General features: G+C 34.4%; 1 protein-coding gene across 1 annotated transcript in view; it reads left to right on the forward strand.

Annotated features, from left to right (window-relative positions):
• Window positions 1–18167, forward strand: part of LOC129231756 (aconitate hydratase, mitochondrial-like) — a 102474-nt gene that overhangs the window by 33959 nt on the left and 50348 nt on the right. Inside the window, 2 exon segments of the mRNA XM_054866125.1 lie at window positions 63–136; window positions 5001–5185. Of these exon segments, the coding sequence (XP_054722100.1) occupies window positions 63–136; window positions 5001–5185 (259 nt within the window).

The raw sequence follows: 18167 nt of genomic DNA on the forward strand, positions 1-18167 counted from the left end.
AACTTTAATACATTCCCCTTTAAAATGAAAGCCTAAATATGCACTCATTTTCTTTTTTAAAGGCTCAAACATTAAGAGAATTTGGTGGAGTTGTTCTTGCCAATGCTTGTGGGCCTTGCATTGGACAGTGGGATAGGTAATATTTTCATATATTACATGTTAATGTATTTACAATTCATGAAGTGTGTTCACATTTTAATCAGTGCCAGTGCATCAAGAGTGTCAAAGAATAAATCTGCACTTGAGAATTCGGCTTCAGTCTGAGGTGATGCAGGTGAGTTTATATGGCGTATATACTTAAGGTGACTACACATCCTGTATTGAACAAAACAGTCCCGTAAATCCTTGTACATATTGAAATGTCCCGTTTTCTGTGATGGTAGAACCAAGCACTGATTGTTTTTGTTTGCCGTAAATGTTTTTATAAAGATCAACTTTTTTTTTAGGTATAGATGCCTAAAATTGGTAGTTGTCAGGTTTTGAGGGAACAATATATGTGGTTATCTTACATGTTCTGGCTCTAAAATTCTTGTTGTGGCATGTACTAAAATTTTTTCATTTATCCTGAAATTTTTGTGTGTTATGCTTTAGTGTTTTCTACACATTATGTCAAAATTTTCAATTATGTACGTGGGAAGTTAAAGTCAGATTTTTTATCTTCAAAATTTAGATTAAATCAACATTTTACTTTTTATTTAGATGGATAAAGCACTTAGATTTTGATTAACATATTTTCTTTTTATAAGCCATTAATGACAACTCAGTACTACAAATTGTCACATAAATCTATACATATAATAAAATAAGATGTTTGTGTGTGTGTGTGTGTGGCGCGCATCCCGGGAAAACGGTAAGGCGTAGAAAGATGAAATTTGGTATACGGGTGCAGTTTTTGCTGAAGATGTGCACCTCGGGCTTCGATTTTTGATATTTTAATTAGAATAAAGTTATTTAATGTTTTATGTGATTTTTAGCACTTTTAACCTCACAGACCCCGAACCAACCACGCCAGACGAATATTTTTTGTACTACAGTGTAGGAAATTTAATTTTAAATATGATAAATGAAAAAATTTTGAAGATAGAGCAATTTTTGTATTTTTTATAGATTTTTGAAAAAAACTTTAATTTGCATTTTTTTCTGGGAAGTTTTTTTCGAAACCCATCCTGCGAAAAGTATTGAACCCTCAATTCTAAAATTTTAGTAGATAATAGTAAAAACATTCTGCCACCTTCAGAAGAAAAAAGTTTTTAAAAATACGCAATAGTTTATTTTTTTGCAATGTTTTTAATGCAGAACGCAAAGCGAGCTGTTCGCTTGCGGCTGAGTTCCGAACTTACCTCATCACGTGATCCAACTGAAATCGTTTGCATTCTCTTCACCTTTTTTTAAAATTCTTTGCAAGTGTTACTTTTTGCCACACTACAGGGAACATAGAACCTTTTTTTTTGGGGGGGGGGGACTATTCTGATTAAATAAAGCCCACAATTTTTTGCATGATCTGTGTTTTTGTTACGGATTGGCGGTTAGGTTAGGTAGATACAGAGATAAAGATTGAGTGGACAAATTTTTTTTTTTCGAATTAATACTTATATAAATAAAAAAAGATTGTCAATTACTGTCAGAGGTAGATATGCATAGATCGTATAGATAGACAGATAGATAGATAGACAAATATAGAGGTTGATATAGTAGATGAACAGCAGGAAAGAGACATGCCCGTGATTTAAAAAACTTCAACGGGATTTCAAAGCCCCCCCCCCCCCCCACACACACACCATGACTTTGAAAAAACAATGCTTTCACATAAAAGTGGGAATGCTTTTTGCTATTTTTCGACAAAATTCGCATGAAGAGTACGCCGTTTGTGTCTCCTCTCCCCTCCTTTAAAAGTATTCCAAACGACGGAACTGGAGATAGGTCTAGAAAATATTTTATTCAAACTACTAATGATATAGATAGATATAGATTGATTGATAGCGCCAGGAAATTTATTTAAGCAGCCGCCGAAGGCGGCAACATTAGCGTAAAAAGGCGAATGATAATATTGATACATAAAGAAAAACATTGATTAATACCGTCGCTAAATTGTCTAAGCAGCCGCCGATGGCGCCAACCCTGGTGCAAAAAGGCGAATGGTGTAAAAAGGTGGACCAGCTGGTCGCTGAAGGCGGCTAGTAAATAAATAAATAAAAAGCATTTTAAATACATCTTTTGACTAATTTTGTTTCTGTGACTTTGCCCTTTACCTCTAAGGTAAAGTCCGCACCATAAGTACTTAATTTTGTACCTCTAAGGTACATAATTACTCTATACATTTTTACTATTTACATCAGAAGCAACATTTAGACAAGGTTTTCTACTTGTTAAATAAAATAGTGAGCATGAATTGACTTTTTTAGTTTAGTTTTATTTATTTTTTAAACTTTAATTTTCTGAAAAATCAAAACTCTTTCAAAAATGCCTGGATTAGCAAATGTTTTCCTTTTTCTTCAAACCCATGAATCTTTCTCCCTGTGATTCTACTTGAAATTATTTTTGTCATAGGGCTCCTTCAAGTGTATAATTAGTCGATCTTCACGAACTAAAAGAGCCAAATGGAAAATAATCTTAGAAAACAATCTTTTTGATGCATTGTGTATGATGCATTGTGTTTGATGCATTGTGTTGATGCACAGGGTGTCCTAAAACGACTGCATAAACTCAGCACAGCTAGATTCCTCTTTGGGAGTACATAAAAACTGCCCAAGGAAGCATTCCTGTGCGATCCATAGTTTACGAGAAAAATACGAAAAACAAAAGTGACGTCACTGCCGGTGCAAGGAAAGAACACTTTATTGGACATATCAACAATTGTAATTGCATATCTTTCCTAACAATGTTTAAAATGTCATCACGTATTTGTTATACGTAATGTATGTATTCTGCTCATGATTTGTTCTGTAAAGTGTTTTTTCTTGACTGGTAGTGACGTCATACTTTGTTTTTGGTATTTTTCTTGAAAAACTATGGATCATACAGAAACGCTTCTTTTGGGCAGTTTTTATGTACTCCCAATGAAGAATCTAGCTGTGCAGAGTTTATGCGGTTGTTTTGGAACACTCTGTATATATGTTTAATTTTTTCTAAAATTAACTAATTATGTACATATGTTAATGGGAGTTATTTAAATGTTCATTTATAATTGCAGGGGTCTGTCCAGAATTTTTCACAGGGTCTGTTTTTTGTGAAAAATCAAATAATTTTGTGAAAAATGAATTAATTTTGTGAAAAGTTAAAAAATTTCGCAAAAAAAAAATTTTTTTTTTTGTTAAAACAAAATTTAGAGATGGCACAAACTGCATCAATTAAACTTAAAGTTGAGTGTTTTCCTCTTCTACGTCGAGAAAATCATTCTGGATTTTTTTTCTGATATTTGGCGGAGGGGGTGGGGGAGGCTCTTTCAAGTATCAATATTTATCTACCATTCTACATTATGTTAAATTATACTAGATATATTTCTGTGCAGTACTTAAAATAATTGTAACAAAAATATAAATAAATAAAATAAAATTCAGAATAGGGGTTCAGCATTCAACTTTTTGACCCAAGACACTCTTAAAAAGCACAGAATTTCGTTAAAAACTTATAAATTCCGTGATTTTAACAAAAATAAAAAGAATATTTCAATTGTTTACCTCTTAACAAAGCATAATAATCATTAAAAATTCGAAAAATCAGATTCCCATAGCGGATGCAAAGAGATCGCAATTCTCAAAGTGAAGGCATCAAAAGTATAAAAAACGGCTTGTAAAAGATATTTTTTGATAAAATTTTTTTTAAAATTGCATTTTAGAGTCCTATGATAAACATATCATTAATATCTGTGGACACAGTTGACGCAAAAAATAAAATAAAATAAACCATCTATTTAGCATTTTAATTTTTGACTCATAACAGAAAATGGAATTTTGCTTTAAAAACTTGAAATGAGAGTTCTAACAGAAATAAAGAGACTTTTCATTTATTTGAATCCTAATAAAGCAAAGTTAGCTTGAAAAAAGAACAAAATATGATCCTCATATCGGATGTTAAAAGATTGCATTTTTCAAAATGTAGACATCTAAAGGGGAAAAAAAGGTAATTAAAAGAGTTTATTTAAAGTTAATCATCCTTGTTAGCATTGAAAAATCAAAACCAATATAATTTTCTCCCCAAAATAACGATTAAACATCGCACCACACCATAAAAACTCAAATATTGACAAGCTGGCAAAATGATGAGAATATTTTCTAATCAAGTCATTATAAAGGTTCAACGCCAGACCCTAAGTGGTGATAATTTTGAAGTTGGTAACACTATCTGAAGCGATCATATTTTTTCCTCACCCTTACTATCCCTTTGCAGTTCTAAGTTCATTTCGCAGATATATATTATTATTGTTTATTAAATCATGAGCAGAGAAAAGTGCTTACCAATGTCTTTTCAGAAAAGTTTACAAAAACACCACCGCTGCTAATTAGCTGTGATAAAACAAACATCCATTATATTTATTTGACAGTAGCAATTAATTTATCGCTTGCAGGAGAATCCCAAGAGTGCTGATTTTTTTTTTTTTTTTCAAAATTAGCCGATTTTGTATAAGCTGATCCCTTTAATTTGACTTTAAAAAAGGTTCCAAAAATTATCGGTTTATACACAGAAATATGCGTTATTTTGCTTTCAGATTTGCTCTTTCAATAAACAATTTGACAGATCCGATCTTGTTTATTAGAATTTTGTGAAGGGTCCGTTTTGTTTGATTGGGATTTTGTGAAAGGTCCGTTTTCTTTGATCGGGATTTTGTGAAAGGTCCGTTTTGGTTGATCGGATTTTTGTGAAGGGTCCGTTAACGGACCCAAATATCCTCTGGCCAGACCCCTGAATTTATTTTGTTCTTGTTTCATCTGTATTTCATATTGATAATGCTTAAAAGTGTCTGCACAAAATGTGATAGAATTTTTTTTTTTCACAATTTTTAGGAAGGATATTAAAAAGGGAGATAAAAACACGATTGTTTCTTCATATAATCGCAACTTTACCGGCAGAAATGATGCTAATCCTGCTACTCATGCTTTTGTGACTTCCCCTGAGTTAGTTGTTGCCTTATCTAGTGCTGGAACATTGGACTTTAATCCTCTCACAGATGAGCTTACTGGTTCCAAAGGTATTTCAAAATCTGTTGCTGGCATTTCTCATGGATTCTATTTTGATAAGGGGGTGACAGATTTTCAGGGCTACCCTAGAAGTACAGGTTTTTTAATTTACAAATCCTGGAATTTCAGTTTTTTTTTTTTTTTTGAAGGATGAATTCTAGTAGGAAAACTTTTGTATTATTTGACATAATGAGTTAAAGAACATTCAATGTAGCACAGTGGCGTAGCTAAACTTTCTGCCGCTCGTGGCGGTTCCTCAAAATGCCGCCCTTTTTGATGAGAAACAGTTGATACATCATAGAGTCAAAAATATTTTAATAAGAAGACAAACAAGAAAAGAAACTTATTTTTTTCCTTGCAAAGTAAAAAAAAAGGAATTCAGAGCCTCACCAAAACATTCCCAAAATTAAGTCAAAATTCGGAATTTTAAGCAACTTTTAATAACGCTTGTAGAAAAGGTGCTTGAAGCCCCCTCCATATGTTTTTTGTTTGTTTGGTTTCAAAATTAAAATTAGTTTTATGCATTCTTTGGTGACGTTAGGGGATCGAGACTTCTCAAGGAAATTTTCCGAAACTGAAGTGTTAAAAAAGCAATTTTAGGCTATCTTTAGGTGCGTGAGGATATTGGGGAAGATTCGGGGGCGCTGTATAGGAAGCTTTCCAACAAAACACGTAAATGTAGGCTGTATCAAGTGGTCTAAGAGTCCCCCTAATTCCAACAAAGACTGGATTTTCCTCCCGAAATATTTTCAAACTTGAAATCTATTTTAGTCTGTCTTGGATGTTAAAGAGAAGAGGGAACGTTCAGGAGTTCTCTGGAAATTTTTCGATGCTGAAGTTTCAAAAACGCAATTGTAAGCTATCTGTGACGCTATCTTGTTATTTTTGACTTTATAATGTTCATAAATCAATGCTATATTTTAGGAAGAGGATTGCAATTAGGTAAGAGATTGAGTTCATAATTACATCAGAATTTGCATATACACTACTTAGTAATTAACTTTTATAAATAAACTAATTTATTAAATAAGGCTCAAAAGTAAAAATGTAAATATAACGCCAAAAGAAAAAAAACAGGGGAGCTTAAAGTACATTAATCTGTTGATTCATTCTAGTATTTATATCTCATAAGATTTTGAGTAGCAAGCATTTTAACTCGTGAAAAAACGCTCTTTAATACTGAAATCATCATTTTTGAGAACGTTTAATTAAGCAAGATGATTAGATCTCATGGTTTTCTGACATGAATCTAAAACTACACCACGTAGAGCATAATTACAGTTCTTGCTCAAAGTTATTGACTCGGGCATTTTAGAGTAATTGACCTAAAACTGTGATTCTTTTTGTTTCAAATTATGAACTTTGGGGAAGCGTAATTAAAGTTCATTAGTTGCCATGGGTTTTTAACCTGGACCTTAAACTACTCCACTCGGACTATAACTACAGCTGTAAAGTTGTGGGCCTGTCGCGATTAAAGTTATTGACCTCTATACTTGGGCATTTTTAAACAATCATCGACTTTGAGACCGTTTAACTACTAAAGTCAAAAGAAACGAAAGCTGTTTTGTATTTTTCTTAGTACTATACTGAAGTGAGTAGTTAATCACATACTTATTACCGAGGGTTACTCACAGCTTTAGCAGATATCCACGCCTAAACAAGGCAAAAAGAATACAAAAAGTAGCAGTTTCAATTGACCTTTGCCCTCAAAGCCATCAGTGAGCCACCAAAATATTTATGCTAGTATGTAGTGTTCCCGCTAGGCCGTTTTTGAAGGGCGCAGCGCCCTGCCCTTTTCCATATCAGCAGAATGCGCCCTGCCCTTCTTTTAGATCGCGAAATGCGCCCCGCCCTTTTCAAAAATAAGAAATTGCACCCTGTGTTTTTAAAAAGATGCCTCAACCATCGTTTCGACCTGCTGCAATATCGGGGCAATTTTATTTGCCCAGCGATCGTCTGCAAAAATGCTCATATCTTATCCTTGTTCCCAGAATTTCACCCTGAAAACGGCCCCATAAACAAAAGGGGAAGCAAATACCTAGGCAAAGAGGGGATGAGATTCTGAGAATTCAAACAGGCTTATCAGTAGGAAACAAAGGCATGTTCTTCCCTTCTACTGAGGGCTTGTTTTTGTAAGGTTGTGGGAAGGAGTGGGGTCTTCTGGGAAGGGAGAGATCTTTGCTTCATTCCTTCCCATCCTTGATCTTCTGAGAATCAACAATGAGAGGGAATAGGACATTTTCCTAACATTTCAGCCCTTTGTGTCCGTTTTTCGTTTGCACGTGGAAATTAGGCTTAGCTAATTTTAGCGCATTGCTAGTGATTGTGTAGCAATCTTTTCACATCTGTTTCTGGAAAGTTAACTTTCTGATTGTTTCCTAAGAAGAACAAAGTACAAAGCTTACTAGGCTATAAAATGCAAGGGTATTTTTTTAATATCTTAGATTTTTAACCCCCATCCCCAGCCCCTCCCCAAAAACCGTTTGAAATGGAAAAATATCGCATTGACTGGGCGTTCATTCAATTTTCCTTTTTTTCTAAGAATTTTTATTATCTTTTTATATGTGATTCATATAACAGATTATTTAAAACACTTATTGACATAATAGAAAGCATACTTTTGACATACTTGTGCTTTTTTCTAACTAAAATGATCTTGCACTGTTTCTTTTTCCTTTATAAATATTATACAATTGATTTTTTAAAAAATCACAAAATTAAAATGCCGATATATTAAATTTTCACAAAAATTGTCTGAGATAAAAATCTTAGCTTGGCCCAAGCTGCTTATGTATTGCATTTAGGAGCGCATACATCTGTCAACACATTTGTGTTATGAATTTAAACAACTCCAAGACTAGGAAATAGAGCTCAAATAAAGTCTTTTTAGTTTTGCAACTTGCTACCACTGCATTTTGAAGCACTGCACACAGTATTTTAAGAGAATTGACACTCATCACGATTTTGATGTCTACTAAAATCCTCAATGACACAATGCACATTACTAGGCAGTTTCTTTGGTAGAAAGGGGAGATCAGTAATTAAGCACTGTTCTTCTTAAATTGAAGTTCAAAGGGTTTTGAAATGCCTAGAATTTTTTTTTACTCTTATAGGTAGTTAAAATTATGGCCTGAAAAGTGTTGAAAAACACCCAAAGCCAAGTTTCAGTTTTTGCCAAATGTTCCTATGGAGTATGGAAAATGTGCTTAGCTTAGTTGGCATTTGTGTGTGGGAGGGGGGGAGGGAGTGAACTAACCCTATTCTGCAAACAAGTGCGTTTTCTGGATGAAATCATATTTAATACTAAAGTCAGTGATGACGGCGATCGAGGGGGGGGGGGGATCATGGTGCAGACTAGACTGTTTGAATTTTCGCAAGGTGTGTTAAGTGTTATTTCTCCTCTTAATTTCTTTTTTTTGGGGGGGGGGGGGGGCTCAGTACTTTTTGAGTGGTGCATCATTGGTCTTGGGGGGGGGACACTGCATTGAAATAGTGCCCTTATTTTAAAAAGTGTCCCTTTCAAAGGCTAGCACCCTGCCCTTTTTTTTCCTAGAGTGAACACTACTAGTATGTACCTAGTATCAAGTAGTATCCACATTTAAAAGAATTGGCTTGGTTCCTTCGTTGCTTTTGAAGCAAAGCAATCATATATTTAGCTCTTTTTTTTTACGATCTTAAACTTTGACCCCTGCTCAAGAACGAGCAAATCAGTTTTTTGAAAAAAAAAAAAAAAAACTCTTAAGCATTTTTCAAGGCGTGGTACGAATTGTTCGATGCCTTCTGCAAAGAAATCTCGTTCAATGTCCAATAACCATTGTTGAGTGTAGCTTTCACTTCGTCACCCGAATAGTATCGTCGCTTTGAAAGTTAATGTTTCATGGGATCAAAAACGTCAAAGTCAGGAGGTGAAAGGTTTAGGCTAGGATAGGTTATCCCACACTTATCACATTAACTAGGTCTTCCCTCGTACTCAACGTTGTCAATATCTGTGCGTCCATTCTCAAACATGTTGCACCATTTCACGATAGCTTGACATGACATTGCATTTTTACCATACACTTCATACTACTGCCCATAAATTTCTCTCTCTCAGTGCAGTTGGCTCACAAAATCAAATCAGGGCACGCTTTTCCAATTTGGACTACTTGCAGCTGTCAAAACATGCTTGCGACTGATTATGAGAAAAACTGAACTTGCCTTGGGGAAGCCGCTATGTCACACGATAAAGGTACATGTCTGAAGTGTTGCCACAGAGTTTCATCAAAACTGTCTTATACGGAACATATTTAGGAAGTAGTGCAACTACCTTTTTGACTGACCTACGTAATTTTTTAAATATTTAATGAATTTTATAAAAGTTTTTAAATTGAAATTATAATTAAGTGAGGGAGTTCTCATGATTACTATGAAAACTTTTCTTATTATTATCATATTTATTTAAAAACAATCGAGACATTTTTAAAAGTAGTTGAGATGAAATTACAACAATATTTGTGATATTCCATGAATGAACCACTTTGTCAGGTGGTCCATTCATGTAAACACCTAGCGGTGCAATGATGGCAACTGCATCATTTTGAATGTTTTTGTATGTGTTACTGCTGTGACGATTTATGATTAAACATGAAGTCTGGGGAATTGTACTTGAAAATACACTCCTTTAACTTAATGTTCACGTTTAATTGATCAGTGATATTCAAAACATGTTATAACTAAATGAAAATCTCAGAAATTAGTAAGAGAATGGTAGAAATCTTATCTGAACGTTTAACAATATGATGAAGTAATTCTAGCAACTTGATGACTCCGCAGTAGTCTGTTTTCAGACAAAAGGAGGTACTGAAACTGATTACGCGTCGTAACAAACTATGATATGGGGCATATCTTCACGGTCCAGTCTTGGAACTGGTCCATTAACAGCTGTAATAATCGGTATCTTAAGTTTAAATTTCAGGTAAAAATCTTACCATTTTCCGATTCTTTTGGGCGTTTGCATCTTTTGACTTCATGGAGAGTTATTAAAATTGACAAAAAAAAATCACAGTACTATCTAAACAAAAAAATTCAATATATTAACAAATATTTACATATTCAAAGAACAAGCTTTACAAATCGGACTGTATTAAAAAATCATTTTCGTTGTTCTAACGATTCTATTTATTTTTTATCTCAATCAGTTCACTTCAAATCAGGAAAGCGGTGGGCGAAAGGAAAAGTTCAAAAAATAAAAGTTCAAGGCTAACCTTGATCGCGACATCCTCCCACCTTGAGCTCTTCACCAATGAAGAACTCAATCTGCTGTGAAGCCTAGTCTCTTGGGTTCTTTTACTATTCGTCCACTTCGCGTTACCACTGGTTCCTGGTTCTTCCGAGTAGTGGCTTTATCTCTCAAAAGGGTACCTTCATCGTTTTCTGTTATTTCTAAACTGTACACACGTTGCACAGGACGTGTGACAATTCCGAACTTAGTTTTTATGCGGACAACTCTGGCAATGCCATCCTTGCCTGGTAGGACTTCAAGAATTCGTCCAAGTGGCCATTGCAATCGTTTTAGGTTGTCTGATCCTATGAGAACAATTTCGCCTACAGAAGGAGGCTTAGCTTCCTTTGGACATTTTCTTGCATGTTTCAGTTGTCCAAGGTATTCTTCCCGAAATCTCTTTCGTAGGTCTGCATGTACTCGTTGTAGATATGAATATCTTTTTCGCAAGTAGGTGACATCTACCATATCGATATCAGCTACGCCGCATTCTCTGGTTTCTTGGAGGAACATGAAAGGAGACAGTGCAACCAAATCATTTACATCTTCTGACAAGTACGTTAAAGGTCTCGAGTTTATCAGGCTTTCGATATCACACATTACTGTGTTCAGCTCTTCGTAAGTCAGTGAAGCTTGACCTAAAACTCAACGCAGAATTTGCCTTATCGTACCTATCAACCGCTCCCACCATCCGCCCCACCAAGGGGCTGAAGGTGGTATGAACCTCCAGGTTATTTTCTACAGCGACGACTGTGATTCTATCTTTCCCCAATCTAGTTTGCTTAATTCATTGTGAGCTTTAACGAAGTTGCCTCCATTATCAGAATATAAAATTTCTGGCCTTCCTCGTCTAGCAATAAATCTTCTTAACGCTTGGAAAAAGGCTTCTGCTGTTAAAGAGGTTATCAGTTCTATATGCACCGCACGATACACAGCCAGGGTTCGTACGCTCCGGGAATTCCGGGAAAACCGGGAATTGTCAGGGAAAATGACACTGTCAAAAATGTCAGGGAAAAGTCAGGGAGTTTTCAGATTTTGTCCTCCAAAAATTTTTTTTCCCAAGGAATTAAGTACTATGAGATCTAGTCTTCGTTTTTATTGTGATTTCACGAAAAAAATTGTAAATTTTTATCTAAACCGACGCTGGCACTTAAAAACTGCAATCGAAAAATGAACGTTTTTTTTCACAACGAAAAATGCGCCAAAAAAGCGAAGATTTTCTTGCATGGAGTCAGTGAGGGGAACGCATTTCTTTCTACTGCCTAAAGTTTTAGATGGGTTGCCACAACATTCTGTTCGGTTCAGGGTTCGTACGCTCCGGGAAAACTTGGAATTATCAGGGAAAATGACTTAGTCAAAAATGTCAAGGAATTTTCCAAATGTGTCCCCAAAATTTTTCTTTTCCCAATTTTTTCCCAGGGGATTTCGTTTTATAAGACCTAATCTTCATTTTTATCGATGTATTTAAAAAAAATTGTAACAATTTTAAAGCAATGAAAAAAGTAGCGACCCAAAAAATCTTCAGCAGCCGCCATTTTTGGCTCTCAGTAGTTCCCAAGGGAAAAAAAAATCAGGTGAATAGCAATTATGCACAAACTCAACAGGCGAGAAGACAATTTACTGCTTCGGAAGCACAACCTGTAGATGAGAGAGTCGATCGGGGAAAATCGTTTTTTTTTTTTTTTTGATCGGAAAATCATTTCAGCTACGTGTGAAACGTAGTTGCCATCTTTGGTCATTCACAAGATGGAAGTAGATACGATCCAAAAATGCCTAAGTTTCTAAAAACAAAGCAGAATTGGATGTTTTCTTTAATTGAAAACTGATGAAAACAACAAAAAATGGCCTGCAAATTGTTTTTCTATTATTATTTGAAATAATTTTCTTGAGAAATGAAAAATTTTGTTCTTAAAACTTAATCTTATCCTCACTGCCTCGGACGCAAATGTGATAAAAACTTTTCAATGAATTGTATTATCATGAAGATTTATTATTTTTTAATTGTCTTCATGCAACAAATTAAAAAAAAAAATATTTCTTATTTCTGGGCATAGCCGCCATATTTGGTCATTCCCAAGATGGAAGTACACAAGACTTTTTCAAGTGCCTAAGTTCCCGAAAACGGCATTGGATGTTAATTGCAATGCAAACTATTGAAAAGAACACAAATTGTGCCCTTTTTTTCCGGATAATTTGTAATTATTTTCTGGAAAAATGCAAAATTTAATCTTCATAACATTTTTTTTGTTTTAATTGATTTAGACTCTTATATGCTAAATACTGACTATTTTGCTTTTATTGTAGTTTTTTAAGGATTATTAATTATTTATTACTACTTTTATACTACAAATCCAAAAATCTACTTATTATTTTAAATTTTTCACTTTGTCGCCATATTTGATCGTTTGCACAATGGAAGTAGACTTAAACTTTCAGAAACAGAATTGGACGTTTATATCAATGTGTAATATTGAAAATAACATTAAATGTGCAAAAAGTTATGAATTTTTGAAAATTGACTATTACTTTCTGGAAAAGAAAGTTTGAAATTTTAATGTAAGCGTCCTTTAATATGTGAAAAAAAAAAAAAAAAAGATTATTGGCATTAGCCTATGATTGGCGGATGTTGATTTTTGTTACTATGCATTACATGGTATGCCGATTGATGCAACAAATTAATCATATTTATACTGAAATTTAGCATTGCATTTTGCTCAATATGTTTTGTGTAACCTACTTATAAGAAAATAAAAAGTATTGTAAACCAAAAGCGGATGCTAAAAGGTTGCTGCAGGACTACAGCAAAACGCTATAATAATACGCGTGACATCAAAGAAACGCTAAAATAAGTTGAAAGTACTCTGTTTTCAACAAATAGTAAACAAATTAAAACAATTTTGAACAAAATGTTTAAAAAAAACTTAAAATTTTGACAGAGAAAACAAACGAAAAAAAAACCAAGTATTTTTTTTTTAATCTAAGGGGAGAAGTTTCAGTTCTGCATCGCTACTTTAAACAATTTTAATTATTTTGAAAATATTACTATTTAAACTTAAATTTTGAATGAAGCGAGTAACCTGGAATTTTCTAAAAAACAACCTGGAAAACCTGGAAAAGTCAGGGAACTTTTTTTAACCAAAAGTGTATGAACCCTGACAGCACAAGTGTAGAGAACTATCCAGGTTTTCGTTCCGTCTCTCAAGTATAACGGTCCGGCAAGATCTGTGCCTGTGATTTCGAATATTGTTGCATCTCTAACTCTATCCTCAGGTAAAGGAGGACATTTCGGTTCTGAATGGGTCACAGTGAATCGTTTGCATCGTACACATGTCGAGATAGCTTTTCTTACCGTTTTCCGGTTCTGGAGAATCCAATAGTTCTCTCTGAGATGATTCATCAACGCCTGAACTCCAGCATGTCTGAGTTCTTGATGCTTACTTTCTATGAGCATGTTCACGATTCGGTGTTGCGATGGCAAAATTATTGGCAATCAAAAATTCTTTTTATCTTTTCTTCTATAAATTCTCGTTTCTACTCTTAGGAGACTACTTTTATCAAGCACGGGATTAAGTTGTCTAATTCTTTGTTCATTGGCTCCTTCTGGAAATGATTCTCGTTGTACCATCCTAAGTAAACTTTTTTCCGCAATTTTATCTCCTGTACACTTAGATTTCCTTTTTGTTTAGAATTTTTAGACTTCGAATTCAAGTAGAACCTATAAATCCATCCAATGATTCTAATGAGTCTCGGATAATTTGAGTATCTGTGAAACATATTTTCGCTTTCCACATTGACTTGGGTATTTATCACAGCACTCCTTCGCTTTTCTCGAGAAATTTCTTCATCATTGAAAACCAAATCAAATTGTGGCCATTCGTCTTCATTCTTCTTTAACCGAATTGGGTTCTCCCACCATTTCATTTTCAGCAACTGTTTAGCTGGGTAGCTCCTGGAAAAAAGGTCATCTGGATTCTCAACCCTTTTTGCTTCTTCAGAGTCTTCTAAATCAGAAGAAAGCGACTCGTTAGCTCGGCCTTCTTGTTCAGGATCAGAGATGGGTAAATTTTCATCTAAATGCTCAACACTGGCATCATTTTCTTGCTCAACAGATGTAACTATTTTATCTCTAGAAGGTGTATCATTTTCTTTTTCTTCTTTCTCATTTATATTTTCTTCTTTCACATCTGTTTCTGTTTTAGTATCCATCAATTCTTCGACAGGAGTAACAGGTTTTGTACTTTCTTCTGAAGCATCCACTTCACTTGATTGCACGTCATCAACTTCCACCGGATCTTCATTAGTGGTCTTTTTTACTTCATTTTCATCTTTTTCAGATTCAGAGTCATCTTTTATTTCTTTTTCTTCCATGTCTTTTTTAACGATCGGACCAGTAATACCTATTTCATCTAAGTTCCACATTTCTGGAATGGTAAAATCTTTCATAAATAAATTTGTTACCACCATTGTAGAATTGTCATCAGAATCGTCAATTGACATCTTCCCCATCAAGGTCCATCCAAGATGTGTTCCGACAGCTACGAGTCCACATGGCAGAACTATGACTTTTCCAGTGAGAAGCTTACCTGCTACATCAGCTCCAATTAATAAATCTATGTCTTCAGATTCTGTTTCTTTTGGAATCAATTGATCTGTCAAAATTATATTTCTTTTGTTCAATTCTTGCACACATGAATCTAACTTCAAAGTTGGTATTTTAGAACATATTTTTTCTTGGTCAAGTACTTCAAAATTGCAGTGATATTCTTTGTTAATACTACTGACTAATACTCTGTATCGGTAATGTTCTTCTGTGTGTTCCTTACCACCAAACAAATTATGTATAATTTTTTCTTCTTTAAGGCGATCATACTGCATTTCTTCAGCGACTCGTTTACTCAGATATGACCGTTGGGAGCCAGAATCAATAAGACATCTCACGATTTTCCCTCCCTTGTTGCCTCGTAATCTGACGTACAAAGTCTGTAACAGAATGTTGGGACTACAAGTGCGGTTATTTAGCACTGTGTCACTGATAGCATTTTGACCGTCATTCTCTTTCAGCACGTCTGTTTTTAATTTATCGCGCTCTTGGTGTTTATTTTCGTTGCACATTATAGTTGCATGTTTTCCATTACATCGTTCACAATTGATTCTAACTTTACACGTTCGAGTTCTATGACCCACTTTAAGGCAGCAAAAACAACAGCCCTTTTTCATTAATATCTTCTTTTTATCATCTAAATTCATTTTCAGCACATATCGGCAAGCAGATGATTCATGATTTTTCTTCTCACAAAATACACACGTGTTCGAATTTGTGGAACCAAAACGTCCGACTGCAGTTGGAATCTTCTCTTCTTCCCCTCTACTCGGGCGAGGTGGTGAGGAATGTTTCTTCATTCGCTTCGAATCGAAGCTGAAACTTTCTTTCGCTAAGGAAATTCTTTCTTCCCCTTCAACCTCTGTTTTCAAAAAATTCATTAGAGAGGTCAATTTATTTAATTCTTTAGTATCTTCATTTTTTAAAGTCGTGCTTCTTTCCCATATTCTAATAATATCTTCTGGTAAACAACTTTCAACTAATGGATACAAAATCGAAGCGTATTTATCGGAAGTAACACCCAGGGAATTTAATGCTCGGATATGTGATTCTATTTTATCATATAACTTGGCCAGGTGCATCTTCTTTTGATCCATTGAATTCGTCAAAACTAGACTCAATAATTCTCTTAAATAAACTTCAATGAGCAAGTCTTCCCTTCCAAATCTGGCAGTTAAGCATTCAATTGCTTGTTCGTAATTTTCCGCAGATGGGGGAAACGAATCAACGAGTTCCCTGGCACGGGAGCCTTCTACAGTAGCTTAAGTCAAATAAATAAATTTATCTTCAGGTGCTATATTTACGTCTTCATAATTTTTCTGAACTGACCCCAAAAACCGAGCCACTCCTTAATATCCCCATTAAATTTTTTCAACTCTACTCGCAGTAACTTAAATCGGCGTTTATTTAACTCCGTTTCAGTCACAACAGTTGAAATTTCATTATTAGTACTGCGCAGCATTTTTTCAGCTTTCGTTCTAAGTCGTATGAATTTTTCTTTGTACGACTCGTACACATTATATTCAACATCAAAATCCTCTTGAGCACAATCAGAATCATTGGCTAATATTTCATGAATTTCTCTTTCTTTCATATCAAGATCACACCATTTCTCACTCAACTGGTTAATTAAGACTTCTATTTCATCACGACTACAATCCGTAGCCTTTAAGTACTCTTCCAGTTGGTTAGCGATTCTCGAAAAACCACTTCGTAATGGAGTGCGTAATTTCTTCAAACTCTCCATCATTTATATTAAGAAAAAACTATCTTGATCAAATACTATTAGTTTTTTAACTTAATTCAATATAATTGCAAACGCCCACCCGGGGGCGCCAAAAAATGTAATAATCGGTATCTTAAGTTTAAATTTCAGGTAAAAATCTTACCATTTTCCGATTCTTTTGGGCGTTTGCATCTTTTGACTTCATGGAGAGTTATTAAAATTGACAAAAAAAATCACAGTACTATCTAAACGAAAAAATTCAATATATTAACAAATATTTACATATTCAAAGAACAAGCTTTACAAATCGGACTGTATTAAAAAATCATTTTCGTTGTTCTAACGATTCTATTTATTTTTTATCTCAATCAGTTCACTTCAAATCAGGAAAGCGGTGGGCGAAAGGAAAAGTTCAAAAAATGAAAGTTCAAGGCTAACCTTGATCGCGACAACAGCAACCTTTCCCTTATCTCTAACTGGGTATTGGCCTGCAAGTCTCAAAACGTTTTCAAAAATGTCGCTTTGGCTAAAATTTTGGAGACCCCTGCTCTAATATCATAAAAAACTAGTTTTCCTAAACTACATTTACAAAAGAAAAAAAAAATAAGTGGAAAAACCCCTGAAAAGAAAATGAAATCCGTATTGCTTAAGTTTTTAGAACCATATTTTTGAAAAAATTTCCAGGGGAGAACTGCACAACCCCTTCCTGTAAAATCATTAAAGTTTGTCTACAATTTTGTGTTTAAAACTTCAATTTTGAAAATTTGGTTGGGAGAAGAAGAAATCTATTTTTTTTTTTTTAATGATCGGGGACAGTCCTTGATCTCCATCCCTTGCCCTAACATCAATAGCATTTTTAAGGCGCTTCAATTTGTACAAATTTTCGCTGAGACTCTTGTACCTGTTTTCCTTAAACATTGATAAAAAAAAAATTTGAAATTGTGTTTTTAAAACTACAAGTTTCAAAATTCTTTATTTTTTTTCCTAATGTGTCCCCCACCCCCTTAAAAATTTTTTCTGGTTGCTCCATTGCCTACTATCACTGGGGCAGATACAGACATAAGTATTGGTGGGGGCCTGGAAATTGCAAAGGTCCCCCTCCCACACACAACATTTCATAACAAAGTTTTCATCACTTTATTTTAAAATGTTTTTTAGGATCCCTTAAAGCCAAGTAATCTCTTGAAAATACATAGGCATTATGCATTAATATAATTTGAATGTGGACGTAAAATATCTTTCACATTTCAAGCCAGTTGAATACTAAACAAAATATTATTTCACCGTAATGGTATAAAATGAGCGGTTTTAATTAAGAACATTGTCATTTTGATTAGAATACGGTAGTGTATATGGTTCCACCCTACAATTGCGTTTTTCGAGTTTTAATTCTGAAAATGTGATCGG

The sequence above is a fragment of the Uloborus diversus genome, chromosome 1 (genome assembly GCF_026930045.1).
Source record: "Uloborus diversus isolate 005 chromosome 1, Udiv.v.3.1, whole genome shotgun sequence".
Taxonomy (NCBI): domain Eukaryota; kingdom Metazoa; phylum Arthropoda; class Arachnida; order Araneae; family Uloboridae; genus Uloborus; species Uloborus diversus.